This window comes from Cydia fagiglandana, chromosome 3, assembly GCF_963556715.1.
Source record: "Cydia fagiglandana chromosome 3, ilCydFagi1.1, whole genome shotgun sequence".
Taxonomy (NCBI): Eukaryota; Metazoa; Arthropoda; class Insecta; order Lepidoptera; family Tortricidae; genus Cydia; species Cydia fagiglandana.
The window spans coordinates 20187536-20209511 of record NC_085934.1 but is presented as its reverse complement, the minus strand read 5'-3'; the positions used below and the strand labels follow the sequence as shown (position 1 = coordinate 20209511).

General features: G+C 38.5%; 1 protein-coding gene across 1 annotated transcript in view; it reads left to right on the top strand.

Moving 5' to 3' along the window:
• LOC134680355 (17-beta-hydroxysteroid dehydrogenase 13-like) overlaps window positions 1-21856 on the top strand; it is a 33026-nt gene extending 11170 nt beyond the window's left edge. The window contains exons 3-8 of the mRNA XM_063539480.1: window positions 12233-12392; window positions 13708-13861; window positions 16397-16572; window positions 17266-17451; window positions 18438-18620; window positions 19172-21856. Of these exons, the coding sequence (XP_063395550.1) occupies window positions 12233-12392; window positions 13708-13861; window positions 16397-16572; window positions 17266-17451; window positions 18438-18620; window positions 19172-19246 (934 nt within the window). The 3' untranslated portion in view covers window positions 19247-21856. The remainder of the gene's footprint in view (window positions 1-12232; window positions 12393-13707; window positions 13862-16396; window positions 16573-17265; window positions 17452-18437; window positions 18621-19171) is intronic.
• Window positions 21857-21976: the final 120 nt, after the last annotated feature.

Genomic DNA, 21976 nt, shown 5'->3' with positions numbered 1-21976 from the left:
AGTACTAAGTACAGAAGACATCACTCTCTAACAAAACGCGTCTGTTACGATCAGCACAGATATGGCCGCTAGGTGGCGACAGCGCCACGCACGGCTTATGGCAAACCCCAAAATTGGGGCCGAACCGAACGGATGTACTTTTAGCTACCTGTAGCAAAGCGACGAAATTGCGGAGTGAGACACGCCTGCTCTTACTATTTCTTCTACTCGTACGGCCAATTTGAAGACGGGTATCGTTACGGTAATATAACCCGGCGCTTAAACTAATAACGCATAGACAGATAGTCCCCATACGGTGAACCTGCCAAAAGTGAAGCCGAAACACGATGGATGTGTGCGTGCGACGCTCGTGTTTTACGCTCAGCAAACACACACATATATACAAAATATGTTGCCAGTATTCATTTACATCTCTCAAAGTAGGGGATTTTTAACAACATCCACACTTGGTTATTAATAATTAGGAAGTGTGTAGATTCGATTTTGTAGCAAAAGCTTTTTGTTTATTTTGGGATTTATTGCATTTCTGTACTTTGTGAAATAAGGTTTAAATAAATAGCTGATAAGTTTTTACTATTTTATTTTTATTCAACAAAATAAAAGTGCATAAAATAATAAGAATACATTTAAATATGACAGAGCATATTCGACTGTGTTTAGTCGGTTTCCAATGTTTCCATATTGCGTCATTCCGATTTAGTCTAATTTTTTTCCTTCCATCTCGCAGACAGCAGATCAGTCAGAAAACTGAAACGAACATTACACATAATAAAAATAAGAAAAAAGCTAAGTACCTAAATAATTAACTTAATTATAATTTTCTACAATTATACAATGAAATTCAATTGAGCGTATTTATTTTAGAATGTAGACGTCATGTCCCATTTGGAGGAAAAAATATTCACTACACTGGCAACATTTAGAAGAAATGGCGGCTGACGAAAATTTGGATTTTTGTATTTACGATTATGTAAAAATATCACCTTAAACTCGGTACTTACGCGTGAAATGTAATATCGGGCGGTTTGTTTTTATTATATGATGTGTTGTGACACCCATTCACTGTACAAACAACCATCTTTCCTGTAGTTTTGATTTTTAGACTGGAGGTGTACACACACCGATTTGACTTTGAGTACTGCGACGGCCGTTCGAATACGACGATACGAGTGTGACGAGACGTCGCACTTGAAATGGCTTCACTGGGGGTGTACGGACTAGGGATCTATGCCTTATAAATCTATGACCCGGCGGAGTAAAATACTGTTTGCACGGAGAACGACGGCCATTGTCGAAACGTTTCCGCTAATTGTGCAACTGCAACTGCACATGCGCCGGCGCATTAGTGAAAGTCTCCCGCTGCGCGCGGGCGGGTCGGTTTAGCTAGGTTTGACTAAGGGCGCAACCTCGGAAAAGTGATTTAAGTATATTAATAGAACGTTGTGTTGGTTAAAATTTTCACATATACGTAATCTCTCAATGTAACTTTTATTTTTGGTTTTTCTTTAGGTACTCAAAATGTTCATGGTTCAAGTTTAGTCTTAATTAATTATACAAATTCTTATTTCACAAGTTTTATGCATATTAGCATTAATAGGACCTGGACAGCTTCTAACACTTTACAAAGCTCAAGTCCGGTCGTGTATGGAGTATTGCAGCCACCTATGGGATGGCTCAGCTAAATACCAACTCGCCGCTTTGGACTCAGTGGAGCGCAGAGCCAGGAGGATGATTGGCGACAAGAAGCTAACGGCTAAGCTTCAGTCTTTGGCCCATCGGCGGAAAGTCGCCAGCCTGTCGGTATTCTACAGGTTGCACTTCGGGGAGTGTGCCCAAGAGCTACACGAGCTTATTCCACCGTCCCCATTCTACCATCGGACTTTTAGACGCACGGCCGGTTTCCATCCTTACTTGGTAGATATTCCACCAATTCGCACGAAGCGCTTTGCTTCTACTTTCCTTATGCGCACTGCCAAGGAATGGAATTCCTTGCCGGCGTCTATATTTCCGTGTTCTTATAACCCGGCAACCTTCAAATCAAGAGTGAACAGGCACCTTCTGGGCGAGCTCGCTCCATCGTAGGCCACGTCTACGCCTCGGCTAGTCTGTGGCCATGAGTAAGCCCATTCATAATAAAAAAAAAAATAAGAAAAAAAAATCTGTGAATGTAGACATTCATTGTATAAAACTATTTCTTTTAGTATAAAGACAAAATATGAATAACAGATAGATATGTAACAGTTAAAACATGCAAATTACTCTAAGTAAGTAAAACTAAAGGATTAATAAATACAACATTACCCGCTGTGATTATCTCCCGGACCTAATGTGCCAAAAATACTGGCGGCATTACCTACCTCGCTGAATGGCCAGTGATATCTGTTGGACAAGGATAAAATACAGTTGGTAAAACCAATTTGTCAGTCAGTAAGAACCAGGAGAACTACACTCATCATTTTCCGGTTGCTAATACTAGTGTAAACAAAGATAGTATGATTCTCTCTGTCTATGACTGAAATGAGACAGACCTTTGACAAACTATACATCATTAACTTTGTTTCTAACACCAGTTCCTAGTGTTACCAGCTGCAAGCTTAGTACATAAGTAAATATGAGGTAACCTGTAGTTCAACGTGCTAACGATGCGTGTCGTAATCACAATCAGCGTCTCGTGCAACGCCTAAATATGTGTCGTTTTCAAGCAAAAGGTGCCACATTGTCGCTAGCAATAATGACGCTCTGACAGATTATTCGTATTAAGATACAAGCAAATTTCGTCTTTATGGTAACCGATAAAGTGGTACCTTTTGCTTGGAAACGTAACATATTCATTTCTTATTTCATAAATAATCTTTAGTTTATCGATAAGTAGTTAAGCTTAATTGGAAATCGAACTATATGAAAAAAAAAATAGCTAAAAATTGTAAACAAAACGTGTTTTTAAACATTATGTTTAGAGAGAATTTACGTAATTATATTATAATGTATAGGTAGGTTTATTGAACTTTGAGATAAGAGGATTTCGTAAATAAATAACCTCGTTTCAGTTATTGTGATAATGTGGTTCAACTTATCATTTGTGAATAGCAGAAGAAGACTGCATAGATGTTTCGGGTAAGAATGTTTTTCTTTTTGGGATACCTTTCAGTTGGTTCTACGAGACTATAATCTCACTTCTTAGACTAGTCAGGCTGCCTAGCCGAGGTGACGATCGCTTGCGCTTCGCCATCGAATCAGTTTGTGTCTCTTTATCACTCTTGCGTATTAGTGTGACAGTGACAGTTGCGTTTCGATCGCTACGGAGAGTTAGCGATTAACAAGTTGTCTACGGGGCCAGAATCAGAAGCGATCTTTTCTAAGAAGCCTACATCTGAAATTGAAGATGACAATCTGAAAGATGACAATCGTTAAAAGAAAACACCAATCGAAATGCATGGAAATAGTCACGTGACTTTTCATAACATGTGTTATCCCGATTAATTATTCTTCTTTCTTGGCTTTTGTCGATGTTTGATTGACACCTTGGTTAGACCCCTGAGGGACCTCGAAAATCTACGTTTTTTCGATTTGTTGCTCTGTTTGGAAATATATTAAACTATGCTTATAAACTGTTTCAAATAGATACCCTACACTAAAGTAAAAGTAACCAATTCCAAGTAAAAAAAAAAACATAAAAAACTGTTTCTTCTCTATCCCTTGGTAGTTGGATAGGTATTACTAAACTGCGTTTATGATGATCGTGGTTATTTCCCTGGAGTCATAGTCATAGCTGTTTGTTTATGTTTTAAATTATTTTTAGTAAAATAAATAGGAGTATCTACATAAACTCACACTGATTATGATAAAGCGTGCAGCCTTTTTTGCTCTGTTTCCAAAATTGCACTAGATAAAAATAGTTTGTAATCCTATTTTCTGCCAAATCTTTCGGCAGCCAACATAAACACTTCCACTGCCGGAACAGAGGTCAATGCCACCGGGCGAGAACCGAACCCGTTCGTTTCGGCAACTCTTGCGCAAATCTCAGCATTGACACACTTGCACGTTGCATGCCGGCTAGCGTGTTTGTAAATACGGAGTGGAAATGTTTTTGACAATTATTAGTATTATTACTGTCATTAAGGCCCACTTGCACCATCCTAGTTACCCGGGGATAAGCGGTTAAACCGTTAAACCTTGTGTTATGGCTCCTCTACACGATGGGCCAACGCCGGCCACTCCAAGGGACGCATTTATTCGTTAGAGTAAGCAAGTGATATTGCTATCCCATTCTACCGCATAGCTGCGTCCCTTGGAGTGGCCGTTGGCCCATCGTGTAGAGGAGCCATCAAATTGTAATAGCAGCCATATGGTAACTCCAGCTTGAACCGGTTATCCCCGGGTTGGAACGGTGCAAGTGGCGCCTAATGAAATTAAATATTATGGAGGGTAAGGAGAACAATCTCTATGCATCAAAACTGTCCCGTAAAAAACTTTAAATAGGTGGCGCTACAATATACCTATACCTAGAATATTTGATTAATTTGTGCCCATATTTTAATTCACAATTTACTATTTATACAACAAATAATTAGAGTTAGACCAAGAATCTGCAACGATTTTGATAGCACACGCAGTGCAAGTGTTATTTTAAACGTCACATTTCTACGAAATTATAATCGTTGCAGACTTCTCTTGGTCTAGCTTCTATAATGTTATCGCGACTTCTACAATCTACTTAGTCTAGATAATGAACACAATCGTCTATTTTTACACTTATTTTTCCCAGACCATAAAGATACACTGAGAGAAAAATCATCACCAGGAATTAAAAAACCGGGCAAGTGCGAGTCGGACTCGCGCACGAAGGGTTCCGTACCATAATGCAAAAAAAAAACAAAAAAAAAAAGCAAAAAAAAACGGTCACCCATCCAAGTACTGACCACTCCCGACGTTGCTTAACTTTGGTCAAAAATCACGTTTGTTGTATGGGAGCCCCACTTAAATCTTTATTTTATTATATTTTTAGTATTTGTTGTTAAAGCGGCAACAGAAATACATCATCTGTGAAAATTTCAACTGTCTAGCTATCACGGTTCGTGAGATACAGCCTGGTGACAGACGGACGGACGGACAGCGAAGTCTTAGTAATAGGGTCCCGTTTTACCCTTTGGGTACGGAACCCTAAAAACAGTCCTGTACTGGGGGAAAAGATGAAGTTTGAGTAATAATTATGGACGTTTCACTATTTCTGTAAAGTTTATTTATTTCTACAAACAGCTCAGTAATCCCAAATATAATTTCAACAAACAGATAATAGAAATTGCAAGAACTAATAGAAATTGCAAAAGTCAATTTGTTCCTATTAGTTAACCCTACTTGTCCCCGGATTAAGTTTATTTTTGTAATTCTATGTGTGTTTTTGTTGTACTTTTCTCTCAGTGTAGGTTCGTCGTCTGTGCGCTTTCGTTGATCTGTGAAAATTACTTACTATTACCAGGCGTGGCTCACTCCGCGATTTCGTCGCTTTGCTACAGGTAGCTAAAAGTACATCCGTTCCACACCAATTTTGGTGGCTAGCCATAAGCCGCGCGTGGCGCTGTCGCCACCTAGCGGCCATATCTGCCCTGATCGTAACAGACACGCTTTGTTAGAGAGTGAGTCTTCTGTACCTAGTACTATTATGTATTCTGTGCTATTACTCAAACAACCAATTATGATAAGTATCTATACAAAAGCATAATTATACGCAGTTAAAACCCAACCCAAATTTCATTCATTTGGGATGGTAAATAAAAGCGAGCCTACCGTAATAACGCAATGTATTTTGTATGTAATCGTATATTATTGAAATAACAATATAATAATCCTAAAGGAGAATAATATAATGATAAGGTAAATGGTACAAAATTACAATCATTTACCTATACTCGCATTGTGATTCCATTGTTTATTGCATCCACATTCATAGTTTAGGTACCTAGATTTAGACCAAGATAAGACTGCAGCAATTTTGATAGCATACGCGGTGCAAGTGTTATTTTACAATTTTACATCATAATTTCATAGAAGTTTGACGTTAGAAATAACACTTGATTTGCGTGTGCTATCAAAATCGTTGCAGACTTATCTTGATCTAACTCTACCAGTGGTGGAGTGTGAAACAAAACTAAAATGTCCTCTGGAATGAATGTGTTAAAAGTTAACAATTTTTAAAAGTCGCTGAACTCATTTGGTCGGTTTAAGGTTTAAGGACTACAGCCTATAGTTTATGTAATTTCTTGCTCGTTTTACTGGCCACACCCGGTATAAAGGTACGATTAGACTACGACACTGTACACGGTACACTCAGTGTATACGTATATAGTGTGTAGTTTTCAAATCGAGCTCGACGGCTAATCCTAAAAAAAAGTAAAACCGCTCGTGCCACGTGCCACAACCACCTGCATAAAAAATACGTACTTAGGTTACTAAGTGCCGGCGAGTCGAACGCTACAGAACCAGTCTAAAATGTGTCATTGAGATGCGTAACAAAGGCGCGTTATCGGAGAGCGCACCTACACTGGTTTATTGAGCGTTGGACTAGCCCGCGCTCAGGTGCCAAATAGAATAATGAAGACCCTTTTTTGCAGGTAAGTAGCACGTGCGGTTTTACTTAACAATAGACAATAGGATTAGCCGTTGAGCTCTATTTGAAAGCTACGCACTATACACCTAGTGTCTGTGTATATAAAGGCAGATTGGAGACACTCGTGCTCATACAGAGACACTGTGTGCTGTGTATCGTGTCGTAGTCTAAACTTAACAGATGTTAAAATACGAGTTCCGCTTCTGGCGAGCTATGGTGACGATGACGTGACAATAATGCGGCGCAGTGCACAAGACCAGTAATTTTAAATTGCCCGTGCGTCACAGTGACAACGACTTTAATAGGTGTTTTATGCACATGTGACTGTTAATTGAAGCGTTTATATTATACCTACTGTAGCTAGCAGATTCATGACCATGACTTCCTGAACAATAAGCTTGTTTTTATTAAACTTATAGGTACTCGTATAAGTATCTATATGGCTATGCATATATACAATCGTGCGTATAATCATCGACAACAACTTAAAGGATGACTCACGCTAGATCGGGCCGGCTCGGGCCGAGGCGTCCGACATGTCATTTTCTATGACGGCTGATCGGTGACCACGTGGTGCTTTCCATAGAAAACGAAGCGCCGGAAGCTCAGGCCCGGTCTAGCGTGAGTTATCCTTTGATTGAGAGTGCGGGTCTGAACGTAATAATTAATAAGGTAAGACGGTTTACAAGCTCTTTCGTCGCTCGCTTCTAAATGCTCCTCTACACGATAGGCCAACGCCGGCCACTCCAAGGGACGCATTTATGCGTTAGAGGGAGCAAGTGATATTCCTATCCCATTCTACCGCATGGCTGCGTCCCTTGGAGTGGCCGGCGTTGGTCCATCGTGTAGAGGAGCCATTATACCGTCAGAAACAAGTGTTGAAAATGTGTTGCTTTATTGAACCTGTATTAAGTCTAATTAGGAGTCTAAAAATAAGTAGGTAATAAATAACATTTCCAATATTCAAATGAAGACTGGTTCTCAACCTCAAGGTTGGACCACTTGGACCGATCCAACTCCTAGATAAAAACAACTGTCTAAATATTATGTCACGGTTGACACGGATCTCTGGAGGAATTCAATTCGCAATTTAAAGTTATGTGATGCCGAGCCCTGCGGTGTGATTATACAAAACCGCAAATGATACCTATCTAATTATTATAATTATAGTCATACACGGTGACTGATGAGATGAGCATTCCATTCGTCAACGGCAGAACGTAGAGGTATCGGCGGGAGAGTTGAACTGAATTATTACACACACAGTGACACAGAGTACTAATCGCAAAAACAGTATTGAATAAATAAATGAGCAAATGTGACTTAGGGGCTGTCCTCCATAAATTACGTCATCAATTTTTGACGATTTTTGACCCCCCCCCCCCCCCCCCGCTAAAGTCATCCAAAAATCCTACTTCATGCTACCATCACCCAATGTCCAGAACCCCTCCCCCCCCTTATTTCAAACGACATAATTTATGACGCACGATATTAAACTAGTTTTTGAAGTGAAAACTTCTTTACTGTGCACTTTTTGTGATGGGAAAAAAAATGTTAAACTCGCGACAGGTCACGTGACTGTAACATTCGTAAGACGTAAGACGGACAGATCGAAAAAACTGTTACAGTGTCATTGAGTGTTCACTTCTGCCGGCACTCTCGGAGTGCAACCCGTTGTTTTTTAGGGTTCCGTACCCAAAGGGTAAAACGGGTCCCTGTTACTTAAGACTCCGCTGTCCGTCCGTCCGTCCGTCTATCACTAGGCTGTATCTCACGAACCGTGATAGACAGTTGAAATTTTCACAGATGATGTTTTTCTGTGGCCGCTATAACAACAAAGTCCGGTTTTTTTATTCTCATCACATTCGCAACAAATTAATCTTGCAGATCAAAGAGACCATTTTTTATTGGAATTATTTATTTAATAACATTTTTAACAAAAACAAAGAGTTATTTTTTTGTAAAATACAATCAGGCCAATTCGAACGTGCACTGATATCAGAAAAATATTTGAATCATGTTATTTAGTTATTGTGCGTCTCGCCCTTGCCAATACAAATGCACGATAACTAAATAGCACCCTATTGGATGCAATTGTGATATCAACGTAGATGTTCGAATGGGCCTGAATACATACATATGTTTTCCGCTTTTATTTAAAAAAGGTACATGAATAGTGCGACATGAAACAGTAGAAATTAAATAAAATGTACTTAACTAAAAAAATCATACTAAATTGTTGTCATGTTTAAGTATTTTACGTCAAAAATGTGACAGTTACCTAGACAGTGCCCTCAATAATTTTTTACCATTTCTTGTCAGACTATAATATAAACCACACTAATGTACGCACAATGTTCCGCGTCAGATATTCGGTTGTCCGCCGTAGGTAAACACTGTGTGTATAAACACATGTCAAGAAGTACATCGAGGAAGTTGGCATATAATTTGGACATGCGTTGAATACATGTTGAATACGATACACTATTCATGTGACCCTGGACTACCGCGCACAGACACCGTATATCATACAGGCTATACAGCGTGTCGATCGGCAGATTACCTATTTCAAATTTTTATTAAAAAAACGAAAACAGATCAAACTTAACTATTTATTTTAAGAAAAGTACATGAATACGGGTTTAATTTTTTGAAATCATATTTTCTAAATATCGACCTACACTGTGCAGCAGTGCAACATTTTTACGCATATTCCAAAATTAATGCAAAATTTACGCTTAGCGGTAAGTACTTAGTTAAAATCCTTTAGTACGATACGCTTCAAAAGCATATACAACAAGATGCTATGCTGACCAGCGTTCCATCATTGTTACTAATCAATCCGCAATAATTACTATGGAGTTAAATGAACTACTATGACGAATTTTACTATTGGGCTAGTATTAAGTAGCTTATAAAACAGCCAATGTTTACCTCTAGAACTCAATTTTTAGATACGAATCATAAACGTAAGCACAACAGATTGTGCTGCTGCGAGCACGCTAACATACTGTTAATGTACATACATCATTATACATAAACCTGGCCCCTATTTCACCAACGTGACAGGTCCGACAATTGTCGACATCACGGTTACTGACGTCACAGGCCTCCATAGGCTACAGTAACTTACCATCAGACGGGTGGTGTGGTTGTTTGCCACCGACATGTTAATTAAAAAACAACTCCACTATATCGCCAGTTAATAAGTACTTATGTTGCGAAGCTAATGACAATTGTCACAAGAAATATGACAATTGTCACGAAATTCTGACATAGAACTCATTTGCTGTCAGGAATTACCTAAAGTTCTTTGAAATCTTGTGACAATTGTCATCATTATCATCATAAACATCGCAAGAGAAATACCTATTTTTTGCCGATATAATAAAGTTTTTTTTAAATAATACCTACAATGATGGTGACAAACAGGAATACGGCCCGCCCGATGGTAAGCGATAACCGTAGCCCATGGATGCCTGTGACGTCAGCAACAATGAGACTTGTCGAATCGTCGCACCTGTCACGTTGGTGAAATAGCTGGTCTTCTTCAATTGTTTTTCATGCACCATCTGGCAGGAAAGTGATCTGTGATTATGACCAAGGTCGGAAAAAATTACTAAAGTGATGTCTGCTTATCCTCGTACAACCGATTTTATCTATCGGCGCTATTCGGGAAATGAATTAGAGATTCACTAGATATGAAATATGTAACGTTCCACGGCAAAAGGTACCATGTGGCGTTACGCTATTATTTACGACGCTCCAATATTATTGCGGCCGCCATAAGGTACCTTTTTTCGTAGAACGTCACATATTGTTACTATTTCATACCTATCTAGTGAATAGAATTCATTTCCCGAATCGCGCCGATGGTCTAGTATAGTACGGGGTTACGAAGCTAGTTTGTTCCCAGTCAAGCAAGGTAAGGAGAAATATCACGATCTCTGATAAAAAAAAGCGGCCAAGTGCGAGTCAGACTCGCCCATGAAGGGTTCCGCAACAGCAAGTAACATAATAAAATTGCGGTTTACGATTTATGACGTATTAAAAAAAACTACTTACTAGATCTCGTTCAAACCAATTTTCGGTGGAAGTTTGCATGGTAATGTACATCACATATTTTTTTTAGTTTTATCATTCTCTTATTTTAGAAGTTACAGGGGGGGGGGGGGAGACACACATTTTACCACTTTGGAAGTGTCTCTCGCGCAAACTATTCAGTTTAGAAATAATAGATATTAGAAAACTCAATATCATTTTTGAAGACCTATCCATAGATACATACACGTATGGGTTTGATGAAAAAAATTTTTTTGAGTTTTCAGTTCTAAGTATGGGGAACCCCAAAATTTTTTGTTTTTTTTTCTATTTTTGTGTGGATATCTTAATGCGGTTCACAAAATACATCTACGTACCAAGTTTCAACAGTATAGTTCTTATAGTTCCGGAAAAAAGTGGCTGTGACATACACGGACAGACAGACAGACGGACAGACATGACGAATCCATAAGGGTTCCGTTTTTTGCCATTTGGCTACGGAACCCTAAAAAACAAATGTAACGCAAAGAAAACATTTCAATTAACATTTTCTTCTATTATATACTTCGCGCCATTTCCCAAGGGTTTTCCGAATCGTTGATAAATACTTGACTGGTTCATCGAGTATCGTTGATTACTTAGGAATAACCCAAATAGCTAAGCAAACAATTGTCTACTAAGTAAACACTATTGTACCGAGAAAAAACAAGTAAGTACCTAGTTGAATAAAAACTACGGGCTTTTTGGAAAATATGATGAAGGATGACTCACGTTTTTTTTTTTTTTTTTTTAATTATGAATTGGCTTACTCATGGCCACAGACTAGCCGAGGCGTAGACGTGGCCTACGATGGAGCGAGCTTGCCCAGAAGGTGCCTGTTCACTCTTGATTTGAAGGTTGCCGGGTTATAAGAACACGGAAATATAGACGCCGGCAAGGAATTCCATTCCTTGGCAGTTCGCATAAGGAAAGTAGAAGCAAAGCGCTTCGTTTTCTATAGAAAGCATCGCGTTATTACTGATCACCTGTCGTAGAAAGAGGTGTGTCAGAAGCCAAGTCCCGGGCCCGGGCCGTTTTGATATATCTAATGGCGACGTAAGATTTTCTTTTGTGCAATAAATGTTGAATATTTAAATGGTAGATTAGGTCTTTTAGATTAAAATATTTTAATATTTAGATTAAAATATATTAACTTTATACTATTTTTGTATGATTTTATATACCATTTTGTACGTAGACTCGAATCAACTATAAAATAAACATTTCTTTAGGTATTCTTATATTTAAATTAAATACAGCCACCGGTAGAAGTATGTACCTAGTACTAAAAAAGCCTTTGACTTTCAGTCTGTCTAATCGGTGGTTCCTAAAGTTTTCAATATGTACCGACTGTACTCTTTTATGTGATGTTTAATGGCACAAATTGTGTCTTATCACTCCTCTGATTTTACTTACGTCAAAATCCAAAATACTAGACTATTTTTTACGTCGTATTCAAAATAGTTTAAGCTTGGGAGTAAATCAGTTGCAGTGATAATTATTTCAGGTTAAGAACTGATGTTTTAAATTTCTTTTCCCTCTTTCCAGGACGGACGAACAAGGCATCGCGGTAAAAATATACGAGGGTGTGGTGACCACCTTGGAGATATTACTGCTGCTTGTCAAAATGTGGGTGTCATGGATATACGCCATGTACCAGCTCGTCGTACCACCCGTGCCGAAGAGTGTCGAAGGAGAGGTTATTCTGGTAAGTCTGGCACTTAATTAGCAACTTTAAGTCTGGCACTAAATTAGCAACTAAGTCTTAAATTAGGCACCCTTTAAAGCCACTTAGCATCCAAATTTGCTGTGGCAACGAAACTAAAAAAAATTTCAATCATCTTTTATTAAGGTATACATCATTCCACAAAATACAATTTACCTGGGAAAATATGGCTACGGGTTTTATTTAAGTAATTCCGAAGGATAATAATACTGTGGTGATCTGGCCCCCCCAACTGATATGTTTCGTACGCCCGATGCCACTTCTAGTCCTGGGCCGTCGCGAATCTCATCTGCCACTCCTAACTCCACCCTGATGAGCCCTCCACCTCAAACAGGAAACAACGAAAGTCTGTCCCCTGACCCAGATCATACCCCTACACCTGCAAACTCACCTACGCAGCGCCGTAGTCAACGGGCCATAAGACCACCTCGGCGACTTATCGAAGAGATGTGATCAGGGATGGGGAGGGACGAATGTGGTGATCTGGCCTTCTTTTAGCTCTTTGGTTTTATAACATTTTAAATTCAATGTCATTCTTATGATTGTCAACGAAATGCATATACAAAATACATGCATGATTATTATGAATTGAGTTTATTTCAAATACAATAAATCTCTTAAGCACGACATAGCTTCTGCCTGTCTAAATACCTAATTAGCATTCAAATTTATGTAGTTTTGCATTATTGTGTGACTTTGAACCTTTGCCAGGATATGTTAATTCATAATATGAACAACAATAGGTGTAGTCACCTTTAATAATATGTTACTCGTCGAAGGCTGCAAAATTATGTGACACGCTCTTATGGCTCTACGAATAAGATCGTGTCAGATATTTTTGCGACATTCGAAGAGTAACATATTATTGCAGGTGACTGTACCTACAATACGTAGACAAAAGTTGAAAGATGTTTCTATAACAATGGCAGGATTTAAATTTTTCGTAAAATGTAAAAAAAACTTATAGTAGGATTAGTAGGTATACAATAACAACAAGCATTTTTCTCTTATTGCGCGGACATAAAACTTTTTCGTAGGTGTTGGATTTTGCCGAATGCGCGTCGATATGTCTGGGGAGACCCTTATGGTACCACCGAGCTGATCTGACGATGGACACAGGAACTCTGTGATAAAACAAGGCATCCTAATTGTTTGGGTTTGTTAGAATTGTCTCGATGAGTATTAGTTGTCTGTTGAAAGAAAAGCACAGTCGGCTATAAAAAATATGCATAAAAAATTTTTTTACTAAAAAAATTGACTTTTTGGCTAAAAACTATTTAAATAACTTGTCCTTCAGATCACAGGCGCCGGCCACGGCATGGGCCGCGAGGTGGCGCTGAGGTTCGGGAAGCTGGGAGGAGTCATCGTGTGTGTAGATATTAATGCCGCCGGCAACCAGGAAACCGTGGACGCCATCAAGGCTAACAGAGGGAAGGCGCACCGATATGAGTAAGTTGTAAATGTATTAAATAATATAACTATTTAGAGTCCGCTAGACTCCGATGGCACGGGCACGTAGTCCGGATGGGGGATGGGGGGGGGGGGGCAGTCTGGAGTGCGTACTGTGCGTACCAAGTGGCTGAAGGCTATCTGGACGCCCTAGGTACCGCTGGAGAGACGAACTCGGCGCCGTCGACTGGACAAAAACGGCTTTGTACCACGCCGGGGCCAAGATCCACTTCGGGTCGTTGCGCTACAGCAGTATAGTATAGTAAGTAAGTATTTAGAGTCGGAACAAGCCAAAAGTCAGTGTAGTACCTACTTTCAAAGAGAATAGATAGTATAGAGGGGTCCTGTCATAGTAAATATTGTAGTCACAGTAAATTTACTGCTATCTATCGACACAGGACAGGACTAAAACTCAAAATGAAAACGTATAAAATAACATGGGTCGTTCATTCACTGATATCTATGTGTTAAAATTGTTAAATAAGAAACGGTGTCGTCACGCCATCTAGCCGAGCATAGGCCAAAGCTGTGTGCGCCATCTATCCGGGTATGACTTTTTCTTCCGGGGCACGTTTTTTCCTTGGACTTTATCCATCTTACGAAGTTACATATGTCTTTGCTACTTTGCATACGTCAGAGTGACGAGGTGCCACCAATAGTCATTTGAATTTGACACCATGTATATAATTGGCAATAGTCATACTCTAACACTGATTATGTGGAATCTCGTTAAAATCTACAGCAAACATCCATTAGGTATGCATATTCGCAAACACTCCAAAGCGTGCTAACAGGGAAGTATCATTTAATCAATATTTAGTATAGATTACGTCGCTAGTTTTTATGTAAATATACATAATAATACATATAGGTACAATTCTTACTGTGAACACATTAATTACGAGTACCTATGATTGGTTTATATGGTTCATATTTTTACGAGCTTTAAGGATGATACACAGGTCGTGCACCTGCAATATATTGTATACCGTAAACCGGTTGATTGTGACACTCTCTAATCAAATAATATTGTAACATCTGTATACTGACATTGCATAATCTGACAGTAAATGATTACTTACTTACTTAATACTCATGTAGATGGCGACACCTTTTGATATTTAACTAACACATATCAGTGAAATCACAAGGAATCAAGGATCAAAGTCAAATGGCGTTCTAAAAGTTTTAACCCTGTGTCTAAAGATGGCAGTAAAACTGTGCCTACAAAATTAACTTTTTGACAATACGCCTCTATTCTAGCCTACGCCTCTTTGTACCTAGTGGGGTTTTAGACTATATATATGTATGTACTAGCTTTTGCCCGGGACTTTGTCTGCGTGGAATTAGTGACAGCAGCTAAAGTTGGTATAGCGCCTGGATAATGCAAATAGCAATCATTCAATTCGCGCATTGCTTACTTCTCTTTCAATTCCACTCCCCCCCTGCACTCTCTTCAGGAATGACTTCCGACATAAAAACTATCCTATGTCCTTCACCGGGACTCAAACTATCTCTATACCAAATTTCAACTACTTAAATCGGTTCAGCGGCACAAGCGTGAAGAGGTAACAGACAGACAGACGTACTTTCGCCTTTATAATATTAGTATAGACATATAATCGTATCATCCAGTACTCTTTATCCTGACTGTATCTGTAGTTGTATTTGCATGAATCTAGTTTTTGTACTGATTGTTCTTTATCGCGTGATTAAATACAATAAGGATAAAATTTTAACACGTTTTTTTAAAAATAATTACGCGACTTGTGATTACAAGTTCGTAGGAATGATAAATAGTCTTATTAATTACAGCAATTAACTGAAACTAAGAGGGGGCTAAAATTATAGGTTTTATATTTATTGTTACGAGTTTTTTAAAGTTAAATGACATGAAATAAAATCTCACGGAATCAAGATTATATTTGCAAGGGCACTTTAACCAAAACCTTTTAGATTAAAGTTGGCTCGATCGAAAAAAAATCTAAACACTAGTAACTAATTTTTATTTAATTATAATTGATACCTTGTATACAACATTAGTATAATAAAATTTTAGTATTAAAATAGCAAGTGTTATAGCCGAGGGACGCGGAGAGCAAAATTTTAAACTAATTTAAATTTTTACTTTTTTTTAAGCACAGTTTAAAAAATCATTTATTTACATACAATATATTATTATATACAATTTTTACTTAAATATATGTATTATATTTATAAGTAGGTACCTTTACTCTTATAGAACTTATTATTTTTATATAAAACACAGCTTATGTCTTCTAGGTGTGACGTAACAGACAGCAAAGCGGTGACCGCATTGGCAGAGCGCGTGCGCCGCGAGGTTGGTGACGTCACGATGCTGGTCAACAACGCCGGGATCATGCCCTGCAAGCCTCTGTCGCAGCACAGCGAGAAGGACATCAGGACTATGATGGAAGTTAACGTTATGGCGCACTTCTGGGTAAGAGATACAATGGTTAAATATTCCTAGAGTCAGGTTGCATCTTACGATAGTCTAGGTGTTGTAAGGTGGTGGTGTGACGTAACAGACAGCAAAGCGGTGACCGCATTGGCGGAGCGCGTGCGCCGCGAGGTTGGTGACGTCACGATGCTGGTCAACAACGCCGGGATCATGCCCTGCAAGCCTCTGTCGCAGCACAGCGAGAAGGACATCAGGACCATGATGGAAGTCAACGTTATGGCGCACTTCTGGGTAAGATACAATGGTTTAATATTCCTAGAGTCAGGTTGCATCTTACGACAGTCTAGGTGTTGTAAGGTGGTGGTGTGACGTAACAAACAGCAAAGCGGTGTCCGCGTTGGCGAAGCGCGTGCGTCTTGAGGTTGGTGACGTCACGATGCTGGTCAACAACGCCGGGATCATGCCCTGCAAGCCTCTGTCGCAGCACAGCGAGAAGGACATTAGGACAATGATGGAGGTTAACGTTATGGCGCACTTCTGGGTAAGAGTTATGAATTCATGATGATGATGATGCTCCTGACTAATTTATCTGGATTTTAACTCACGTTTAAATTAGTGTAGCTATCCACTCGCTGGTGCGCCCTTAGGCGGCTGAGCCCCATCTTCTTACTAATTACTCCAGCGCATTTTGGCCACGTCAGCGCATCACCTATATAGTTCATTTTGATGTTAGTAAATAAGCAACTACGGGGCAGAACAGAACCGTGTGAGGGTTGCTCTTGCTTTGACAATTTTTGAAGCAAACTTTGCTGGCTGGCGTGTGTGGCTCAGCACTGCTGAGTCAGTGGGCGTAGTTTATCGGCATAATCCATATTTACCTACTATTTCTCTTGTCTATGTCGTCTTTAGTAAGTTACACAGATTGTTGAATTAGAACATTTCATTGTAGAAATATGTTATAAAATTGAACACTTGCCCTTCCAGATGCTCCAGACCTTCCTGCCATCAATGATGGAGAAGAACCACGGCCACATCGTAGCCATGTCCTCGATGGCTGGCATGCTTGGCCTCCGCAACTTGGTGCCGTACTGCGCGTCCAAGTTTGCAGTTAGAGGCATGATGGAAGCTCTGCATGAGGAGTTGAGGGAGGACTCTAAGGATTATAGTGGAGTAAGTACGATACATTATTGTAACAAACATAATGTAGTGCTCTCATTAGCTGGCATGCTTGGTCTCTTCAACCTGGTGTCTGGTGGTGCACGAGAAGTTGTAAGAGGACTCTAAGGATTATAATGGAGTTATTACGGTTTATGTATTATAACGGCTATTTGTCCATACGTGGCATTAGTCCAAAACAATGACAGTTCACAAAGGAAACAGTTCTCGTTGAATGAGATTTTATTATTTTCCATATTCTTGAAAACATTTAGTAATATGTCTGTCGAAAACAAAAAACCGGGCAAGTGCGAGTCGGACTCGCGCACGAAGGGTTCCGTACCATAATGAAAAAAAAAACAAAAAAAAAGCAAAAAAGAAACGGTCACCCATCCAAGTACTGACCACTCCCGACGTTGCTTAACTTTGGTCAAAAATCACGTTTGTTGTATGGGAGCCCCATTTAAATCTTTATTTTATTCTGTTTTTAGTATTTATTGTTATAGCGGCAACAGAAATACATCATCTGTGAAAATTTCAACTGTCTAGCTATCACGGTTCGTGAGATACAGCCTGGTGACAGACGGACGGACGGACGGACGGACAGCGAAGTCTTAGTTAGTAATAGGGTCCCGTTTTACCCTTTGGGTACGGAACCCTAAAAATGATGAGTCACGTTAGAACGGTTTGGCTCTGGGCTGCGGAATGACACTTCGTTTTCTATGTAGGGTGATCGGCGATCACGTGATCCTTTCTATGTAGAAAAGGTAGTGCCGGACGCCTGGACCAGCACTTCCGACTTTTCTAGCATAAAGGATTCTTTAAGCTCGATAATAATAAACAACTACGCCACTCTGCTTAGACGGTAGATCAAGAAGGCTATGAAAATATGAAAATTGACACCTTCTTGCTGACTGGTGGGAGACTTTTCTGTGGAAAGGGGAAGAAAGAGAGGGCTCCGAAATAAATAAGTAGTAAAAGTAAACTTGTCTCTTTCACAGATCAAAATCACCGTAATCTGCCCATACATTGTGGACACGGGCCTGTGCAAAAACCCCAAGATCCGCTTCCCCACACTGATGAAGATCGTCACGGCTGACGAGGCGGCAGACAACATCGTCGACGCCGTGAGGAGGAATTACTCCGAAATCACCATTCCTAGCTCCTTATTCTATGTTAACTCGGTAATATTCCATTTCATTATTACCTAGTTACTTATTGCCCAGTAGTGCTGGTCTGCCTACGAGTCCACAGTTACAAATGCGGATGGCACAGGATTCAATTAAGCTAAAGATCACTATTGCCTGCAATTCCAAGCTTATACGTCCTCCAGGTTTTTCAACACTTTGGTAAACTCTTTTATTTAGCTTTTCATTGGTTCAATAAATGTACCCGGATGAAGATGCAAGGCGAACAACATCTTCGACCGAGATCACCATTCCTAGCTCCTTATTCTATGTTAACTCGGTAATATTCGATTTCATTTTCACCTAGCTACTTTATTACCATGTAGATGTCGCTAGAGCCGTCCTGAGGCTCATAAATGGTGGAAACATTCGCTGTATTAGGTAAGGTCTTGGTTAAGCGATCCAGTAGTCATGGGTTCAAGTCCCCCCCCAAGACACTGATTTTTTCCACTTTAAATTTGTTTCTAACCTTAATAGCACCGTTCGCAGACGTTTAAGCTTGATACAAAATTGATTTAAGTTTTGATAAATGCTTGTTTCTTTTTCAGTTCCTACGACCGCTGCCTAAATGTGTCCCACTTCATCTCAAAGACTTCTTGGACTCTGGTTTGGAGGCTCAATAATTAAATTAAGTGTTGATTAAGTTTAAATGAGACTTCAGCTAACAAGCTCAAATACATTTATAAACTTCAAGTAAGGTACTCCTCTTTGTCCAATGTGCATTACCTCACTATCTCAATGCTCTATATCTTTCTCACAAAATGTGAGACGCAAATATTTAGACATTGGGCCAAAATATTGGACAGATGGAATACCATACCATTCTAAGACAAATAAATGATGCCATCAACTATTTGTTTAAACTATTGGTGTTGGAGTTGATAATATGGATCGTAAATATCGTGATAGCAACGTTAGATGATAACTGGTACTGTAAACCTCAATTGCTTTAGCTCTAGGAGGAAGCAATGACCCATAGAATTGTACCTATTTAAATATCAAGGCCTTGAAACTACCATTACGGTGGAGTATGTTTAATTTTTTGCATAAATTTCTTCAAGAAAGCAACATAATCAACTTTGGTAACAAATCAAATTATTTTTATCAAATATTTTGATTAGCGTTTTTAAGTAGTCACAAATAAATACTATAAATAATTAAGTATAAACTGACATATATATAGATGTCATATATTACCTACAGAAAAAGTGACGAAGCCCTCCAGAGGTGGCCAGTTCATATCTGGCCTTCACTATGTAATGTATTGGAGGGCTTCCTTACTTTTTCTTTTATATATGACATCTATATCAGTTTATAAAGCAACATACCATTAGCAACTTTACGGGGTTACTCTTAGAGCTACAATAAGCACGATTTAGCACGATATACATCTGAGCGTTATTCTTATAGAACCAAACATGACTATAATGGGTTCTCACGAACCATATTTTAAGTTAAACTCTAGGATAACGTATGGTTGGATATTATTAACTGATATTATGTGTGATGTGATTTTTTTTAAATAGCACGTTCTGGAATAATTTCAAAGAAAGACTATATAAGTTACTTATAAATTACTATGCAAAGTTTTTAACTAACTTTCAAATACCAGTGAGTTAATTGTGTAACATTAGTGATATAAAGGTTAATTGTGATGAAATGTGGTATTTGTTTCGAATTTTTACATGAAGCTTTATGGCTCTTCTCACTCACTGTCACTGTGTGTCTCACTTTCATAAAAATGAAATGAAAAATTCTACCACCGACATTAAGAATCTTAAACAAATCACATTATAGCATTTAGTATAATGAAATGGGTCCATTAATGTATGTATTTATAATGTTTAGAAACGTCGTACCTACACATAAGTATATCTGTAATTTGTGTTGTCGGAAGTCATACATCATAAATACAAAATAACATAATGAATACATCATGAAGAAGATAAGAGTGATATTTATTTAATTACACAAACGGGTCTACCGCGATATAATTTCATTGTTTGACCAATGACCACAGATTGACCAGTCTTTCCGTGACCACAGCTGGTGCAACTCAGCTGAAACATAGGAATTTAAGGTAAAAACAATGTAATTATGTCGCGGTAGACCCGTTTGTGTAGTTAAATATGCGTACAAAACGCGAGAGTTTAAAATGTTATAAGAGTGATATTATTTAGTGCCTTAGATGGCCCGGTTGTAAGTACCTAATTAATTGTTATAATTGTTTGTTTGGGCATAAGTAGATATATAGCAATAAGATATTAATTAACTATCATCACAAGAATCAATTATTTTTGTATATTATTCCATAGCAATATGTCAAAGTATATATATGCAATAATAGTATACTTATGTGGGTATGTGTATGATGTGCCATGTGACTTGAAATATACAGGGCGTAACAAATATAGTGGGAATTCGTTTAAGGGTATATCGGTATCGTGTTCTGATTAGGAAAAAGTAGAAGAAAAATTCCATCAAAAAGCCAATTTTTCGCGTTAATTAGATTTTCCTTCTACTTTTTCCTGATTGGAACACGACACCGAATATGCCCTTAAACGGATCCCAACAATTTTTGTTACACATTCTATAAAATAGGATAACTTTGGAAGTAAAGAACGAACCATTTGGTAACAATTTTACGGGTTTATCAACTTTCTTAAGATGGGATACGCAATGGATGAAACGCACAATAGAAATATTTTTACAGTAGGTACATATGGTCCTATTTTCCCGCACTAGTGCGTAAAATAGCACTTTTCGTGCGATGTCCAAAGTTTAAAGGGCCATATTGACTGTAAAACGTTGTACGATACACGTGCGAATAGGTAATTCGCAACTCGTGTCGATTTAAAACACTCCCTTCGGTCGTGTTTTAATTTATCGCCACTCGTTTCGAATTTCCTCTTTTTCGCACTTGTATCGTAAATAACTATTTACTTACAATTTTGTCCTAGCTTGCCTTATTATTTCAACAAAATTACTTTTTATTTCTAAAGTGATATTTGTTTTTAATCACTTGTAAATAACGTTGGTCAAGCAGATCTTGTCAGTAGAAAAAGGCGGTAAATTTGAAAAACGTAGGCGCGAAGGGATATCGTCTCACAGAAAATTTTAATTTCGCGCCTTTTTATACTGACAAGATTTGCGTGACCATCTATAGATAAGTTAGGGTTTGTATATTAGTTTTGAATGGGAATTTTAATATACAAGTAGAAGAAAATTAAAAATTGTTTAATTTCTAATTTATTTACTTGACCCTACGTGCCTAGAATAATAATATATTATACAATATTATTATTCATTTTGGTTGTAGCCCAGTGTTTCTCAAACGTTCTAAGCGACGGAAC